Here is a 17,965-nt window from a genome sequence, read left to right on the forward strand (position 1 = left end):
CATCCTTGTCATTACTATGACTCTGCCTACCCCCCCAGAAAAAAATGAAGAGATTGCCTGACACAATCAAGACTCCTGCTTAGATGTAATTATTACTCTTGTATTTATTTTTTTATTTTATTTTTTAATTTTTAATTTTATTTTTGGTTGCGTTCGATCTTCGCTGCTGCGCACAGGGTTTCTCTAGTTGTGGCGAGCGGAGGCTATTCTTCGTTGTGGTGCACGGGTTTCTCATTGCAGTGGTTTCTCTTGTTGCGGAGCACAGGCTCTAGGCGCACGGACTTCAGTAGTTGTGGCACGTGGGCTCAGTAGTTGTGGTGCATGGGCTTAGTTGCTCCGTGACATGTGGGATCTTCCTGGACCAGGGATCGAACCCGTGTCCCCTGCATTGGCAGGCAGATTCTTAACCATTGCACCACCAGGGAAGTCCCATACTCTTGTATTCAATCATATGAACTTTTTTGTGCCCCATCAGAGCCCTACAGCTCTGAGTTTGAATCCTGGCTGTGACTGTAGAAGTGTCAGAGCTGGGTGGCTGCTGCCATATGAGGACAGAGGTGGGGAGCATGAAGCAAGGCCCCGGACAGGTACATATGAGGGACAGTGCTCCCAGCCTCTGGTCAACACCGGCTGGCCATCCAGCTCGGTGCTCCCTGCAGTGAGGGGTGGTTTCTCCCTCTCAGAGCCTCAGTTTCCCCAGGTACACAGCCAGGGTAGAGCAGTCTGAGCTACTTGACCTCTTTCATATCACAACCCCCCTTTGACAATTTAATGAAAGATACAAACCCTAGAAAAATGCATACAGATGAAAAAATTGCATACACTTTGGGCGGGTCACAGACCCCACCTGGAACCCATAAACTCCAGGTGCAGCTGTTGGGAGGCAGTGTGGGGCACTGTTCAGGCTCCTGGGCTCTGGGGGCAGAGAGTCCTGGGTTCAGATTCTGGCTCCCCCAGGCACTAGCTCTGTGACCTCAGTCCTCTTAACAAAGTAGGTAATTACACTCCTCTCACATGCTGTTGTGAGAACCAACTGAGACACTGCAGGAAAGGCTTCAGCCAGGCCCAGCACTGTGGTGAGCAGTCAGAAAGGGACTCCCAATATTTAAGGAAATATTTCTCCAAGGGTGACCCATGGACCACCTGGATCAGAATCCCATGGGGGGACTTGTTTAAAATGCACGTTCCTGGACTTCTTACCCAGAAAATCTGATTCTTCAGGTCTGGGATGGCGGCTAGGAGTATGCATTTTAAACCAGTCTCTGCCTCCCAATTCTACTGGGAGTTAGTCTGAGAAGCACTATGCTTTTCCCACCTCTACAGTCCAGGTCCTGGAAAGAGACTAAGTTTCCGGTAGGCTGGGAAGAGCAGAAAATAGGTGCAGGGATGGTGCAAGGGACGCCTCTGAGCGCCCTTAGGGGGCCCCCCTCCAGGGATGAGCAGAAACCGGGCTACCCCACCCCGTACCCTTCAGTGGGTCTTGGTGGTGCCTCTAGCTGCCCCCTACGTGAGGACCGACGCCCTCCAGGCCAGGCGACACGGGGAGGGGTGACAGGGCCTCTGGGGAGCAGAAAGGAAAGTGAAACCTCCCGCCCAGACTTTCGCTTTCGCCGCCTCCACGCGCCGTCCAGGTGGCCCCCGCGATCCCCTGTCGCGCTGGCGTCCGGCCGCCGCGCTCCCCAGACCTGGTCCCCGGAGCACTGCGTCCCCGATGGCCGGCGACCCATGGCGGAGGGACGAAGGGAGGGTCCCCGACAGCAGGCGACTCATGGCGGGGGCCGGGGGTCCCCTGCGCCTCCGCGACTGGCTGGTGGCGCAGATTGAGAGCGGGCGCTACGCCGGGCTGCGCTGGGAGGACGCGGGCAAGACCCTCTTCCGCATCCCCTGGAAGCACGCAGCCAAGCAGGGCTACCAGGCGCAGCAGGACGCGGCGCTCTTCAGGGTAAGGGGGCGGGGGCCGGGGGTCGCCGGCCCGGCCCGGGAGGGCTCTGCGCGCACACGGTCGCAGAGTCCGGAACCGACCCGACACGCTGTAACCTCGGGCCACAGGTTCAGCCCTTAACCTCAGTTGTCTCTAGGTTGAGGGTAGTGTTCTCTATACATGGGAGACCCTCCCACACCCTCTTAAAAGAGAATCAGACAAGGGCTGCATAACCTGCACCATCCCCACCCCTCAGGGGACCTCTCCTCCCTCTCCATGAGGAAATTAGATGCCACCGCCGCCGATGGAAATTCCCTCCACTTCCCACCCCTAAACTGTTAAACCCAGCAGCTTCAGGACATTTTCTGTGCTTTCCAACACCAGCCCTTCTCAGGGACCTCCTCCAGGGATGCCCTCCCTTTCCTTGGACACCATTAACTTCCACCAAACTGGCTCTTTCCCACCAAGACTGAAACTCTGGAATCTCTCCCATGAGCAATAAGCAACCAACCGCATCCCAGGCCACCGCCACCATCCCAAACACCACAACCGTCTCCAGCTCCTGCTTCTCTGGCCTCCTCTCTCCTTTCACAGGGTGAAGCACCTAGAAAGGGTCTTCTGGACATCAGCTCCCTCACTCATACCCCCCCCCAGCTCTTCCTCCCCCCCACAGTGTGGTTTCTCTCCCTCTTGCTAATGTCTCTAATTGCCAAATCCAAGGATGCCATCACTGTCATCTTCTTGGACCCCTGGGTGGGTTTGTGTCTAGTGGACCCCCCCTCCTCCTTGAAACAGTATCACTTGGTTTCCAGAATCTGTGTCCCCTCCCCACTCCAACCCTGACCTCTTTTCCTCCTACCTTCTGGCCCCTGCTTCTGAGCCTCCATCCCTTCTTCTCCTCTTTTGGGGCTCTCAGCACTCTCTCCTGGACCTCCCTCCTCACGTCCCACTCTCCCCTTCCACAGCCCCAGTGTGGAGCCCAACGGTTCCCAGCCTCCAATCCAAGCCCCAAGCCTGCTGGTCTGACAGCCCAGACCTCTCAAACTCAGCACCTCCTTAATACCACACTCATCAGCTCCCTCCTACAAACGCCTGTATTTCCCAAAATGGAAGATGGCACCGATCGCCACCGAGACCCCAGAGCTAGGCACCTGAACCCTGGCCGCTTCCCTCTCCTGCAATCTCATTCTAATCCATTTCCAAGGCCTTTGGCTCTTACTGCAGAACTGCTCTTTCGTCCATCTACGTGGACCCGTTCCCACCATCTCTCACCAGGAGAACTGAATGCCCTGCTTTCCCATCCCTCAGCTCTCCCCTCAGTCCTCCAGAGGGATATTTCTAAATGTAAATCTTGCCTTGGCGCTCCCCTACTCAGAATCCTTCCATGGCTCCCCATTACTCTTGTGATAAAGTCCCAACTCCTTACCAGGACCTCAAAGCCCTGCATGAACTGCTCCTCCCTGGCCTCTGTCCATCTCTCTCCACTCCTTCCCCAACTTTAGACCCAGCCAGACAGTTCTTTCAGTCTCCAAATGCTTCCTGTCTCTCTCACCGTGAGACCTTTGTACATTCTGTTCCCCCTGCCTGGAACATCCTCTCTTCTTCACCTTCACTGGCCAACTCCCATCATGCTCAGCTTAAACATCTCTTACTAAAGTACAAGCCTTCCCTGATGCCTTCATTTGCTTAATGCATTTATGAAGCTCTCAGTGCTTCTCCCAAGTCATCCCTGATTCCTTCTGCTTCCGCCATTGAACAGCTTTCCCTATGAATTATAAGTGCCTTGTATAAGTCTGCCTCCTCCAGCTGCCCGTGGGTGGTGACCCTGAGCACAGTGCCTGGCCCACAGAGGACTGGTTCAGTAAGTGTTGAACAGGTGGTTACCTGGCCTGCTCCTTAAGGCTACGTGCTGTTCAGAAGTGGGAGATTCTGGAGACTGGCCCTCCCTGTCCCTCTTTGGAGCTGCTTTGACCCATCCCTCAACCCACTGACACACATGTGACTCCCTGGCTTCAGGCCCTCCTGGTGCCTCAAAGTCCACGGGATAAAGCTTGGCCTTCGAGGACATTCATGATCCAGCTTCAATCTGTCTTCTTCCTTAATTCCTCTTCCCCTCCCCCTACCACATACAGTTGATCCTCATTATTCACAGATTCCATATTTACAAATCCTCTTACTCGCTAAAATTATATGCAATCTCAAAAGCGATATTCAAGGCACTTTTGCAGCCATTCACAGACATGCACAGGATGGCAAAAAAAAAATTGTCACCCACATGCATGTTCCCAGCTGAGGTTGAGCAAGGTGACAACTCTAGTTTCAGCTCTTCTACTGTAAACAGGTGTCCTTTCGCAGACAATATTTAGTCCACGTTTTGAATATTTTTGTGCTTTTTGTTGGTGATTTCACTGTTTAAAATGACCCCCAAGCTTGCACAGTGTTGAAGCGCTGTCAGTATTCCTGAGCACAGGAAGGCTGTGACATCCGTAAGTTTCTTTCAGACGTGAGTTACAGTGTTGTTGGCCATGAGTTCACTGTTAATGAATGAACAGTTTATATTAAATATGGTGTCCTTCAACAGAAACACTCATAGAACAAGGTTAGGTATTGACCAGTTGATGAAAATGGGGTGACCAGAGGCTCGCAGGAACCTAGCCTTGTATTTCCCTTAGGAGTGATGGTTCAGTGTTTGCTAACTCAGTGGTTGTGTAAATTTTATAGAACACAACGACCATGAATAACAAGAATCAACAGTACACATACCCTCAGATGCACACGTCACCTCCAGTCACTCCAGGCTGCTCACCGTCCCCCACGTGCATCATGCGCTTCCGTGCCTTTGCTCAAGCTGTTCCCCCTGCCGGGAACGTCACTCCACCTGGCAACTTCCTATTTATCCTTCGAGGCCCAATTTGATTCATTCAACAGATATTTAGTGAGCATCTCCTGTGTGCCAGGCACCACTTTAAATGCTTAGGGGCACAGCAGTGTCCCCAAAGATCCCTCTCTCATCATGGTGATAACACCCTGTGCCTTGAGCCCAGGTTACCTTTGAGTTAGAGCATCCTTAACGTAATGAGTAAGTACTGCAATAAATAAGCACTGTGTGCCAGGTGCTGTGCTAAGCACATTACATAGACCGTTCATCCTACACTCGCCACGACCAGGTGAGGTTAGGTATTACTGGCACAGTTTACAGACAACAAAATCAAGCCTTAAAGGTCTCACCACTGGCAAGAGACACCAACAAAGGAACTGTGGCTTTTCAGTCTGGTGTCCCACTAAGCCTGGGATCTCCGAGAGCAATGACTGAGTGTGATTTATCAGTTAAATCCCCCGCCCCCCATCCCTGAAAGTGAGCAATGCGAACAAGACATCTCCTACTGTGCTCCAGCCTCACTGGCCTTCCTTGAATCTCTCCCACCCCAGGACCTCTGCGCTTGCTGCTCCTTCTACCTAGTACAGCCTTCCCCCAGCTCTTTGTCCGACTCCATCCTTCTTTTCAATCAGGCTTCAGCCCAAATGCCACTTCCTCCAAGAGGCCTTTTCTTTTTTTTTTTTTTTAATAAATTTATTTATTTATTTATTTATTTTTGGCTGTGTTGGGTCCTCGTTTCTGTGCGAGGGCTTTCTCCAGTTGCGGCAAGTGGGGGCCACTCTTCATCGCGGTGCGCGGGCCTCTCACTGTCGCGGCCTCTCTCGTTGCGGAGCGCAGGCTCCAGACTCGCAGGCTCAGTAGTTGTGGCTCACGGGCCTAGCCGCTCCGCGGCATGTGGGATCTTCCCGGACCACGAACCCGTGTCCCCTGCATTGGCAGGCGGATTCTTAACCACTGCGCCACCAGGGAAGCCCCAAGAGGCCTTTTCCGATCACCCTCTCTAAAGCAGCCGCTCATATTATTTACTTATTTATTTAGTCCCTCTACCACAACAGTCATTCTAATGTGTTTAATGAGTATCTTTGGTTTGTATGTTTTCTTGCAAAGTGGGCATTGCTGTTTTGTGTGTATTCTTACCTTATATACATCATAATTGTGTCATAGATCTCATTCTGTGTCTTACTTTTATTTCACTCAAGGTCATGCTCTGAAGATCTATTCTTGTTCTCTGTCCATCTGATTTGTTTCTAGATGCTGCATAGACTCTATAGTGGGCATCTATTACACGCACTCCCCACCTACTTTCCCAGGGATGGACACAAGTTTGCTTTCCAGACCACAAATAACGCTGCAGTGGATCTGCTTGCCCTGGTCCCCTCGTGAGCCTATGCGAGAATTCCTTTGGAACTGGAATTTCTGCTCACAGGGCATGCTTATACTTAATTGGACTAGGCATGCCTGATTGCCCTCCAGAAACTCTGCTCCCATTCCATGCCCACCAACAGTGTCCACATCCCAACCAATTACTGGCTTATCCAACTGGCTAAATTTTGTAAGCTTACAGGTGATACCTCATACTTTTATTTGTATTTCTCTGGCACTAATGAGTTTCAGTACCTTCTCCTATGCTCATGGGCTTCTGGTTTCCTCTTCTGTAAACCACCCATTCTTGTCCTTTGATAAGAATTTTTCTTTAGGGGATGCTTTCTGTTTCTTATTGATTTGCAGAAGTTCCTGTATGTTCTAGATCTTAGCCCCTTGCTGATTTCAGACATTGCAATTTTTTTGCCTTATGGTTCATGCCTTTAAAATTTTGGTTAAGAAGCATTCTCTGTCCCTAGAAGATTTTCTACATTATTTCCTATTAAGTTTATAGTCTTACCTCTTACTTTTGGTTTTTTAATCATCTGGAGTCCACTTTGTTTGTGGCAATAGGTAAGGATTTAGTTTTATGGCTCTCCAGATAGCAAGTCACTGCCAGCATTTTATATCCCATCGTATTATTTTTTTTATTTATCCCAATCCGTAATTTGGAATACAGTTATTTCCTTTCAGCTATTTGCGGCTGCCTTCTACCATTAGACTTGAGTTCCTTGAAAACAGGGACCATGTATGTCTTGTTGTTCCCCATTTAGTCCTTAACTTGGGCCTGGCACATAGCAGGAGCTCAAGGAATATGTGTTGGATGGAAGGAGGGAGGAAGAGAAGGAAGGAGGGAGGGGCCGAGGGACAGAGGGAGAGAGAGAGAAGGGTGGGAGGCAAGGCAGCCCTCATCCCTTTTCATGGCACCATCCCCATCTCCCACGCTATTCCTCCCCCAATGCCCCTGCTCATCCCCAGGCCTGGGCCATATACAAGGGCAAGCACCTAGAGGGCGTTGACAAGGAGGACCCCTCCACTTGGAAGACACGGCTCCGCTGTGCCCTCAACAAGAGCACTGACTTCTGTGAGGTGCGCTCGCGCAGCCAGCTGGACATCTCCAACCCCTACAAGGTCTACCGGCTCCTGTCTGACGGTGCCCACAGCCCAGGTACCATCCTGTCCCTGGAGGTAGCAGCTGAGGATGGCTCTCTGGGCAATAAGGACCTCACATTGCCCATCTGTAAAATGGGAAATGGTGGGCTTATTGAGCTTAAACTCATGGGCTGGTAAACCTAGAAGGACCTTACAGTTTATCTCCCCATTCGAAAAGGAGGAAACTGAGCCCAGAGAGAGGTGGGCCTTGCCTGAGATCATGCAGTGAGCTGGGTTACTCTGGTCTGGGATCACCTCAGACAAGGTTGAGGGGGTTCCCCTTGGGGCCCAGTAAACCACAGACTATTTCTTGCTTCATCCAGTTACCAGGGCTTGTGCTCCCTGTAAAGAGGAGGGCATTCTTCATAGCCAGCAGGTGCCCCCTGGAGAAGTGACAGAGCCGGCCTGCAAGACAGAAGAGCAGGTCAGTACGTCCTTCCAGCCCCTACAGCCTTGCTGGCCCAGTCACCTGGCACCCATACCGACCCCTCTATAATCTCCAGCGCATTCATCTCATCCTCTCCATCAGCTCCTGCCCATCACTGTTCCCATCCATCAGCTCTACTTCCTGCCTCTACTCCATCTCTGCCATCATTTTCATCTCCTCCATTCTATTCTCCTCGACTCCATCATTTCTGTCCCATCGTCTCCACCATCTTCACCTCCATCACTCTGTCTGCGTCAGCTCTATTTTTTCCCATTTCAGCCCCTCTTCCCTGTCATCATGGGGTCAATCACTCTGTCCCCACTCATCCCATCAGATCCACTTCCCTCACTGTATTCCCTTCACCTGCATCACCTCTAGCTCTCATTGTTGCCATCACCCCTATCATCTCTATCTCCATCACTGTCTGTATCACTCTTACTCCACCCCATCACCTCTCCCCCTTCATCTGCAGTTCATTCCTCTGTTCCCATCTCCCCATTAGCCTGGTTCATTCCACTGTCCCAAGTGCCCCCATTCCATTGCTGTATCACCCCATCTCCTCATTCACTCCTAGCACTTTTCTCTCCCTGTCACAATGAGCTTCACCTCCAAAAACCCCATCAACTCTCTCTTTAACTCTACGGGGTAAACCTCAAAATCCCTATCAAGCCCGGCTGGCTTTCAGTCTGCCCAGACCTCCCTCTGCCCCAGTTTAGACTGTCTGGAAGCTCCTGTGGCCCACAGGTCTCCTCTTTCACCCTCACGACCCTTTCTCCCGATGCTCAGGTTGGCTCCAGATTAGTCACAGAGGATAAGGACAAGGAGCAGCCCCCCAGGCTGGCCCAGCAGGACTCCCTGCCACCAGCTGCCCTGCCCCCAGGCCCTTTGGCTGACCACAGTAAGGACTGGGTCTCCTCACCCGCCCCTGCCTCCTCCCCGGCCTCTTCCAGGACCTTGATCTAGGGGTCGAGGGACCCAGGGTGAGGCGATGCCTTACTGCTTCCCCTCCTTCTCCAGGGTACCAGGCTCAGGATCCTGCTCACCCCTGGGGCCCCTCGCCTTCTGAGGACTTCAGCAACCCTGGTAAGAATCTGAAGGCCCTCTCCCCTGACCACTGTGCAGAACTGGGGAGGACCTAGGGTTGGTGCCGAATAGCCTCTGTCTCCCACCCAAAGCACCCAGCCCAGACTCCAGATAACAACAGCTAACATTTGTTGAGGGCTTAGCTTATACCAGGCATCCTTCTAAGTCTCCCCGCAGCCCTGTGAGATAGATACTGCCATTCTCCCCATTTTACAGATGCAGAAACCAGACACAGAGGTTAAGAACCCTGCCCAAGGTCACACAGTTAGTAACCCCGGGAAAGTTACTATCAGATCACAGCTCCTAAGGGGCAGTGAGAGATTAGAACCCAAGGGCCTGGCTGTAGAGCCCACAGCCCTAACCATTGAGCATACTGCTAGCTCTTCATATGGGAGGCTGCTGTTTTGTTGTTGTTGTTGCTATTATTATTATGATTATTATTTCTACCGGCATTTAAATATTTGCCAGGAAGAAATTCCTAGAATCCCAGAATCCCAGAAATTCGGGCTGGGAGGGCGTCAGTGTCATGCCCCCATTGTACTGATGGCCCCAGACCCTATGCTTTTGAAGCTCAACTACCAGTTTGTTTATACTGGAAGCTGCTATTATTTACTACCACCACTACTACTAGAATTACTATTATTACTTACAGGGAGGGAGTGTCAAAAATTCCCGAGGTGGCGGCCGGGTGACCTCTGGGTTCCCTGCCCTGTTGTGAGGGGAGGTGGAGCCGGCGCCGCCAACGCCAGACGCGCGCCCCCTCCCTTTCCCGCAGATTTTTGGCTGCACGTGCGACTCTTCTATGGCGCGGAGCTGGTGCGCGAAGCCACAGCGCGCGCGGCCGAGGGCTGCAGCCTGAGTCCGCGCGCGGCCGCCGCTGCCGCCGAGCTCCTGCTGGGGCCGCCGCCGCGCGTCGCGCAGGTTCGTTTCCCGGAGCCGCCGCCCGGCGCCCGCGTGCTGCGGCGCCTGCTGCCCCACCTGGAGCGCGGAGTGCTGCTCTGGGTGGCGCCCGAGGGCGTCTTCGCCAAGCGCCTGTGCCAGGGCCGTGTGTACTGGCGCGGCCCGCTCGCCCCGCACCGCGCGCGGCCCAACAAACTGGAGCGAGAGCGCACCTGCCAGCTCCTCGACACGCGCCGCTTCCTCGCGGGTAAGAGCGCGACAGCGGGGCCGCTGGCGGCGCGGGGCGGAGTGGCCGGGCACAGGGGTCGGCAAAGGAAGGCGGACAGAGGAGAGTGGGCACACGAGATGTGGGCGCGGGGCGATGGACTTGACGATGCTGGGCTGGAGTGGGCATGGAAACAAAGGCCATGACGCAGACGCACCGGGAGTGGGAACGAATATGGGCATCGGGAGGGCTGGGCACAGATTAGACATAGGCGTATGGGAGGTGCAGGCACGCGGCAGGCTGGGGCACTGGGTGTGGGACATAAGCATAGGACTTGGGCACGTGTTGTCATAGGGCGTTAAGCATAGGTTGGGCATCGGGGGCACTGGGCACAAGATAGGCATAGGTGAGTGGCAGTGGGCATGGGGTGGGCATAAAGGCATGATAGTGAGCATAGGGCACGAGGCACGGGGCATGAAACCTAGAAATGGGAGCAGATGTGGGACAGGAGGCAGGTGTGGGGAGTGGAAGTGGGCGTAGGGCATGGGCACACAATGGGGATGTGGTCTTACGGGACGTGGGCATAGGATGTGAGCACAAGGTGGGCACCAGGTGGGACGCCCCATCTTGGCCCAGACCTCACAGTCTCGGTGCCCATAGAACTGAGAGCCCACCTGCAGGATGGTCGCCAGGAGCCCGAGTACCAGATCCGGCTGTGCTTTGGCGAGGAGTACCCGGGGCCCCCGGACCAGCCTGAGGAGCGTCTCATTATGGCCCATGTGAGTCACCTCCCACTCCAGCGGAGAACCACACCCTCCAGCCTCCCCGAACGGCCTCTCACTGCGCCCTCCAGTCCCAGCTCCGCCCCGGACCTCCCTTACAACCCTCTGATCTGGAAGACCTTGCGTGTAAAATGCATGTGGAGAGGGGCTGTCACTCCCGCCCACCCCCCAACAAAGGGTGTGGGTAAAGGGGAAGGTTGGCTCATTGCCCCACCCCCACCCCCACCCCGCAGGTGGAGCCAGTCTTCGCGCGGGAGCTCCTCCTACACTCGAAGCTCCACGGCCAGGTGCCTCGATGGCGCGTTCCCAGCCCCGCATCCCCGACAGCGTCACTCACCTGCTGACGCAGCTGAGTCAGCCCTGAGCGGCTGTTTCCCCCTCCCGTACCCTCTAAAGCAGTCCCCACAGGGTGCAGATCCCACCCCAGCCCTGCCCCAGCTGAGCCAGGGATCTTTAGGTCTCGCCTCACTCATCGCCCAGGTAGGTTGAGACAGCGGAAGCCAGTCACGGCCTTCAATCTCTCAGCCAATGAGATGGAGCCCCGGGAACCCAGGAAGGAGGCGCGTAAGCGGACAGCCCGGCACCTGGGCCTGGGGCGACAGGCTTGGGAACCAAACTCGACCTTGAGGTTCCAGGAATAGCAATTAGGGCAGAAACAAGACTTCATCTTTTTGTGAAGAGCCGGACATGCCTATAGCGGTTTACCTAAAGCAGACCTTACCTGCAATTGAACCATTATAAGGTTTGCTTAAAGCTGAGTTTACTGGGAGTTCCCTGGTGGTCCAGTGGTTAGGACTCTGTGCTTCCACTGCTGGGGGCCCAGGTTCGAGGGATTCCTCGTGGGGGAATTAAGATCCCGCAAGCCCCCAGGTGCGGCCAAAAAAAAAGGGGGCTGAGATTACTAATAATAAGATCCTCCGCATAGTTTAGACTGAAGCCCAACCAGTAACAGAATTGCCCCACCTCTGAGGGGCTGTGAGTTTCCAGACCCTCCTTTCACCTGCCACAAGTCTCTCTTCTTTTGGGGTGGGTGGGGAGTAGTGAGGGGAGGGGGTCCCAAAGCAGAGGACTTAGCCTGAACCTGGGGCTTTAAATGCTAACCACTGAACCACCGCCAGTAGATACTGTCTTTGGAGAAACTGAGGCAGGCCTAGGACAGAAACCAAAGTGGGAGCCAGGAGTCCAGCCCCTACCCAAGCCCCCCCAATCTTTGCAAACTCTAAGTTGTAGGGAGTCCTTGAGAATTGGGAGGGAACCCTCTCCACCATGAAGGCAGTGACCCTGCCTTGTCAGTAAAGTCACTGTTTTCTACCCCAGATATCAGACCTTTTACCTTTTCTGATTTCTGACTTTATTTATAGGAATTCTCTTACAGATGGCAACATAATAAATCTTTTAGTGACACATTAATAAGCCACTTTTATGGGGGGAAACCTGTATGATTCAATAAAGGACAGAATCAGTCGAATCACTGGTTTTAAAATTCATTCAATGAATGTTTATTGAGCACCTACTCTGTTCCAGGCAGATACTGGACACTGGGGATAGAGCAAATCATGGTCCCTATTCCCTTGGGGGTCACAGCCAGTTTTCCAGTGGGGGCCCAGTGACAGTCCTCTACCCCTGCCCCTCACGGAAGGAGTAGTGTTAAGGAGTTACAGAATTCTGGGTTGAAATCACAGCTTTGTCACTGACTAGCTGTGCCACCTCAGGCAAGTCACTTAACTTCTCCGAGCCTTAGATTCCTCATCTACTCAAAAGAAGCTATCAAGGCCTCTGGAGCAGAGTTGGTCTGAGAAGTAAATGTCGAGAGGGGAGGGGAGCTGGCCTGGCATGGAGAGTGGCACACAGTAGGGGCCCGATGACTTGGTTACTTGTGGGTGGGAGAGTGTGGAGGAGGCTGCCCCATCCTCCGGAAGGCTTGACTGTCTGTTCTGGGCTTCGCTGTACCCTCGGCCCAAGGCTGCAGCTATCGGGGAGCCTCAGTTCAGGGTGACAGTCCTCGTCATGCCCAAACCCCTACTCTGTGCCAGGCTCTCAAAGGGCACTGGATTCAGTGTAAGGGAGCCCGTTGCCTCCCCACCACAGCCCGGACAGCTGCAGAGTCTTCAGTTCCATTTTACAGATGGGAAACGGAGGCTCAGCCAGGGTCTTGGTTGAGAGCCTCTTGGGAGGGTGGATGGCTCTGTCCAGATGTCTGTCCTCCCCACAGTAGTCACTAGAGGGCGCCAGGGCTCAGCAAACCGGGTTGGGCCGGCCCTCGTCCCCACCCTAGGTGCCCCACCCCTCGTAGACCCCAGTGCTAGGAGGGCAGGGAACAGTGTGACCTCGAGTGCTCTGCACTGTGGGGAGGAGAAAGTAGACCCCAGGCCTGGGAGGAGGAAGAGAAAAGAAAGGGGGAACCGGAGGTGGGGACTTGAGAGGCCCCTGAGGCTTTTCTCACAGGAACTCCCTGTTCTCCAGCTCAGACACAGATGCTACCTCTCTCCTCTCTCATTAATGTGTGTGTGTGTGTGTGTGTGTATCTCCCTCCTCCTCTCTATCTTTGTGGATTCCTTTCTTTCTCTCATTCAGTGATTCTTTTTCTGTACTCTGTGTGCACGTGTGTGGGGCTGGCTCTCTGTCTCCCTTTTTTCTGTCTATTTCTGCTCGTTGTCTCTCTTTAAGTCTCTGCCTGTATCTTCTCTGTATGTTCCTGTCTCCCTCTTATTATGTCCTCACCTCTCTTTGTCTCTGTCTCTCTGTCTCTTTTCACTCTCTCTTTCCATCTCGGCCTCTATCTCTCTTTGTTTCGTCTCTCTCTCTCTCAGTTTCACATCCTGTCCCTCCTCAGCCACCACCAGCCAGCACATGTGGGCTAAGGGTCTCAGTCCCTTCCCTCCCGTCTCCTCACCCCTGGCAGCTGCTCACGGCTTCCCAATCCTGGCCTCTCCTGCCCGCCCCTCTTGGGCCTTGGGGGAGGGGGCGAGGGAAGAAGGGAGGGCAGCCTGGCGGGCCCACCCCTTTTTGCCTTTCCAGGCTGGGAGGCTGGGCCAGTGGGCCTTTTAACCAGCCTGGGCAGGCTGTGCCGGACACCAGCCCTGGACACCGTGCCTGGCCCCCGCGGTTCCGGCAGCCGCCAGCCTGGCCAGCCCGGTCAGCATGCAGCAGCAGCCCCCACCCGGGCCCCTGGCCCCTGCGGCCGAGCCGACCAAGCCTCCCTACAGCTACATCGCCCTGATTGCCATGGCCATCCAGAGCTCACCGGGGCAGCGGGCCACGCTCAGTGGCATCTACCGCTACATCATGGGCCGCTTCGCCTTCTACCGCCACAACCGACCCGGCTGGCAGAATAGCATCCGCCACAACCTGTCCCTCAACGAGTGCTTTGTCAAGGTGCCCCGTGATGATCGCAAACCGGGCAAGGGCAGCTACTGGACGCTGGACCCCGACTGCCATGACATGTTCGAGCACGGCAGCTTCCTGCGCCGACGCCGGCGCTTCACCCGACGGGCAGGCGCCGAGGGCGCCAAGGGCCCCGCCAAGGTGCGCCGCAGACCCCTCCGAGCCACCAGCCAGGATCTAGGAGCCCCCGACGCTGCGACTGGCATGCAATGCCCGTTCCCACTGGAGCCGCCAGAGCCCAAGGGCCTAAGCTTTGGGGGTCTGGTGGGGGCCTTGCCAGCCAGTGTGTGCCCGGCCACCACCAATGCCAGGCCTCGGCCACCCTCGGAGCCCAAGGAGATGCCCACGCCCAAGCCTGCAGGTCCAGGGGAGCTCCCCGTGGCCACCTCATCTTCCCCGAGCCCCGCATTTGGCTTTTCTGCCAGCTTCTCTGAGGCTGAGGGGTTTAGCAAGGCCCCTGCCCCCATCTTGACCTCCGAGGCCACCATCGGGAGCAGCTACCAGTGCCGGCTGCAGGCGCTGAATTTCTGCATGGGGACTGATCCTGGCCTTGAGCACCTCTTGGCCTCAGCAGCCCCCTCCCCTGCACCACCCACCCCTCCAGCCTCTCTCCGGGCCCCGCTGCCCCTGCCAGCTGACCCCAAGGAACCCTGGGTTGCAGGCAGCTTCCCTGTGCAGGGAAGCTCCGGCTACCCATTGGGGCTGACCTCCTGCCTATACCGGACGCCAGGAATGTTCTTCTTTGAGTGAAGCCAGCCGGACTCAGGCAGTCCCTGCAGAGCCCCTGCCAGCTACGCCCTCCAGGTTGAGCCTGACTCTAGGATCTGGGGCGCTCTCAAAGGACACAGGCCTGGCAAGCCCACAACAGCCGGGACAGGAAGCCAAGATTGGAGTGGTGAACACTCAGCCAGCACCCAGGGTCTCTGGACAGACTTGGGGGTGGGGGAAGCAGGGCCCCCTTGGGATTTACTCTATGGCTCTCAGGGCCAATAAAGCCAGTGTGATGATGAGGGTCAGTTTGCTGGATGGTTGGGGACTGAGGACCAGGACACCTGGCTCCGTGGGGGGGCGTATGATTGTGGGGTGGTATGGCAGGGACGGGGGACCCCAGATAGAAATGTCCCGCATGAGGCTTTCTCCTGCTGGGGACTTTCTCAGGGAGTTTCCCAGGAAGGCCGAGGAAGGGGGAGCGGGCAGTGGGAGAGAGAGAGGAGGGATGCAACCAGGAGAGACACCAGGCAGGAGTGAGGCTGGGCTGGACCAAGGGGCTGATTCTCCAGCCCCAAACTCTGTGACTCAGCACCTCACATTATGAGCAGCCACAATAACTGTGACCATTTGTGGCAGTGATCCTGTCCTGGGCTCGTATATACCCTTTCACCAAATCCTGGATGGTACGGAATGTTATCTCCATTTAACAGTGGTGGGAACTGAGGCTCAAAGAAGTTGGGGCTCACCCCCCGCCCCTACCTGCAGTTTGCGTGAGGATGCAGGGTGACCCACAGGGTGACCCCCCCCCAGAGGGAGGCGGGCTTTTTTTGAATCCTGGCATGCCAGGGCTAAAAAGCCACCCCTCACCCCTTGCACAGACAGGGAACCCAAGGTTCAAAAGGCAGGCACACTTCCCTTGTCTGGATTTCCCGCGTAACTGGGAGACCTCCCCGAGCCCCCAGCTCCCTGAGGTCTCCTGGTGACTCTTTAAGAAAGCATTTCCCTCATGGAGGGAGGCGGTGGCTACCCTGGGCACAGATTAGAAGAGACTGAGCCTTGACCTTTGGCCTTCCCTAGCTGCCCCCTTGGGTGGAAGCAGGAGAAGTGGGTATAGTCGTGGCCCCCATCAGAGGAACAGACTTAGGGACCTGAAACCTCACTGTCCGCATACCCTCCAACACCAGACTTGCTGAGGCAGATGGCTTTCTTCCGGAACTTCAGTCCCCCTACCTGGACTGAAGGAGAGAAGGGAGAGAAGGGGGGCCAAGGATACTTTCTGGTCTTTGCTGGAGGGTCTTATGTCCCATGAGGTGATGCTCAGGGGGCTGGAGACCCCCTTCGTTGGGCAGGCAGCCCAGTCCCCTCCAAAACACCCCCCTCGGGCAGGCGGCCACGCTGGCTTCAGTCTCTGTGGCTCCCTCCTCCCTCAGCAGGTCCCCTGGGGCCTGGGAGGAAGTGAGCCCGGCTGGACAGACCCAACTGTCTGGTTCCCACAGACTCCAGAGCCGGGGTGGAGGGGGCACCTGCAGGGTGCGGGCTCAGTGAGGCCAGAAGGGGGTGGAAGAATGCCCGGCCAGCTGTGTGGACCCTCCCTACCGTGTGTGCCGGACCCCAGCCTGGAGCCCATGGAGCAATGGGGGGAGGGAAAGAGGGTCTGTCCTGTCGCATTCAGGCAGCCTCGTGGCTGAAAGGGGAGGGGATGGAGGCCCGTGAGTGCAGGGCACGGGTGAGGAGAGGTTCGCACCACCGTGTGTGCCTGTGTGGGTCAGTACGTCTCCGTGTGTACGTGAGTGTGTGTGTGTGATGCGCAGAGACAGTTATGGAGACAAGGACAGATTCGGGGGGGTGGGGGTTCTTTCTCAGCTGGGTCAGGGAAAGAGGCCTCTGCCGGGCACTGTTCCCTGTGGTGCATTCCTGTGGAGACCTGGTGACCCCAGTCCCTTCCCAGCCTGTGTCCTGAGCTCGTAGGAGGATGGGGAGGCTGACCCGACTCGGGGATCCCAGGCCTCTGCATCCTGCCCCGCCCACCCCCTGATGAGGTTGATCATCTAACTGGGGTGGGGGCCTGGGGGGAAGAAAGCTGCAACCCCCTGCGCATGCTTTGAGGTGGGGGAACATGCAGAGGGGTCAAGTGCACCCAGAGGCGCAGACTCAGCTCTGGGCATGAGCCCCCTCCATGTCCCTCTCTGGTCCCCCCAGAGAGTCAAGAAGTGAAGACAGTCCCCTCAGCCCCAGTCCCTAAGCAGAGCCCTGAGCTCAGAGCCTGCCTTGGACTTGCTGTGTGAGCCTGGACCAGTGCCCATCTCTCTGGGCCCTGATTTCACTCCCTTTGCCCAGTGAGGGGGTTGCAGGGTGAGGGGAAAGGGCAGCCTGACTCTTTGAATCCGGATCCCAGGGAGGGTCTAACCTGGGGGACAGCCTGGAAGGGATCCCATCCCCAGAGGTACTGGACCAGGAGGCCCAGACACCATGATCTCATGTTGCCCTCTGCTTGCTGCCCAGCCTGGGGACCCCACCCACTGGGCCTCCTGCCCTCACATTCTTTCCATGACCAACAGACACCCCCTGCCTCTGGCCTGGCCACCCCCACCTGACGGGGTGGACAGTGCTTAGCAGAGATTCGGAATGCCTAAGCTGGGCCGACCCAGAGAAAGCTCCTCGGCACAGATGGAGAGACCGAGGCCAGAGAAGGTAAGTGACATGCCCAAGGTCACACAGCAGGGCAGGAGTACCCCTCTGCTGCCTTAACTGTAGAGCTCTTAGGGGACAGGGGCCACCCCATCTGACTCTCCTCACCGGAGGCTGGTCTGTCTCCAGGAGGGGATCCCAGCCCCTGCTCCTCCTCAGCAGGTCAGAGCAAAAGAGGGTGCCGCGGGGCCTTGTAGAGTTAGGCTAAATCGAAATCTAAAATGGTAGGATCAGTGGTATTTCAGAATATTCCAGAGTTTTTAATCACAGCAGCTCAGATTCTTGGAATATCAGAGTTGAAAGGGCGTCTCCTGCCTGATTTCTGAATCCCCTCTACACCAAGCAGTTCACATCACGTGGGGGGGTTCCAGGAAAGGGGAGCCTGCTGCTTTCAGAGCCGGCCCCTTCCCGCCCAAGTTTGGCAGCTCTGAAGGGCTGTCAGGAAGTTCTTCACCTGCTGGTCCTTTGGTCT

The 17,965-nt window shown here is 55.7% G+C and overlaps 2 protein-coding genes across 3 annotated transcripts; both read left to right on the forward strand.

Annotated features, from left to right (window-relative positions):
• Positions 1 to 1,614: 1,614 nt before the first annotated feature.
• Positions 1,615 to 11,197, forward strand: LOC309646157 (interferon regulatory factor 4-like). 2 transcript variants are annotated; one of them, XM_082432211.1, is made up of 8 exons: positions 1,615 to 1,942; positions 7,140 to 7,329; positions 7,637 to 7,737; positions 8,527 to 8,638; positions 8,758 to 8,823; positions 9,599 to 9,970; positions 10,609 to 10,707; positions 10,944 to 11,071. In XM_082432211.1, exons 1-7 carry the CDS (start codon positions 1,712 to 1,714, stop codon positions 10,683 to 10,685), a joined length of 1,149 nt encoding a protein of 382 aa, XP_082288337.1. In that variant the 5' UTR covers positions 1,615 to 1,711; the 3' UTR covers positions 10,686 to 10,707; positions 10,944 to 11,071. The 2 variants fall into 2 exon arrangements, with proteins under 2 accessions (XP_082288337.1, XP_082288336.1); XM_082432210.1 differs by having other exon boundaries at positions 1,616 to 1,942; positions 10,589 to 10,707; positions 10,944 to 11,197.
• A 2,456-nt stretch (positions 11,198 to 13,653) lies between these two features.
• Positions 13,654 to 15,104, forward strand: FOXS1 (forkhead box S1). The gene has a single exon (XM_082432228.1). It carries the CDS (start codon positions 13,852 to 13,854, stop codon positions 14,842 to 14,844), a length of 993 nt encoding a protein of 330 aa, XP_082288354.1. The 5' UTR covers positions 13,654 to 13,851; the 3' UTR covers positions 14,845 to 15,104.
• Positions 15,105 to 17,965: the final 2,861 nt, after the last annotated feature.

Source organism: Balaenoptera physalus (assembly GCF_965194825.1).
Source record: "Balaenoptera physalus genome assembly, chromosome: 16".
In the NCBI taxonomy this organism is placed as follows: Eukaryota; Metazoa; Chordata; class Mammalia; order Artiodactyla; family Balaenopteridae; genus Balaenoptera; species Balaenoptera physalus.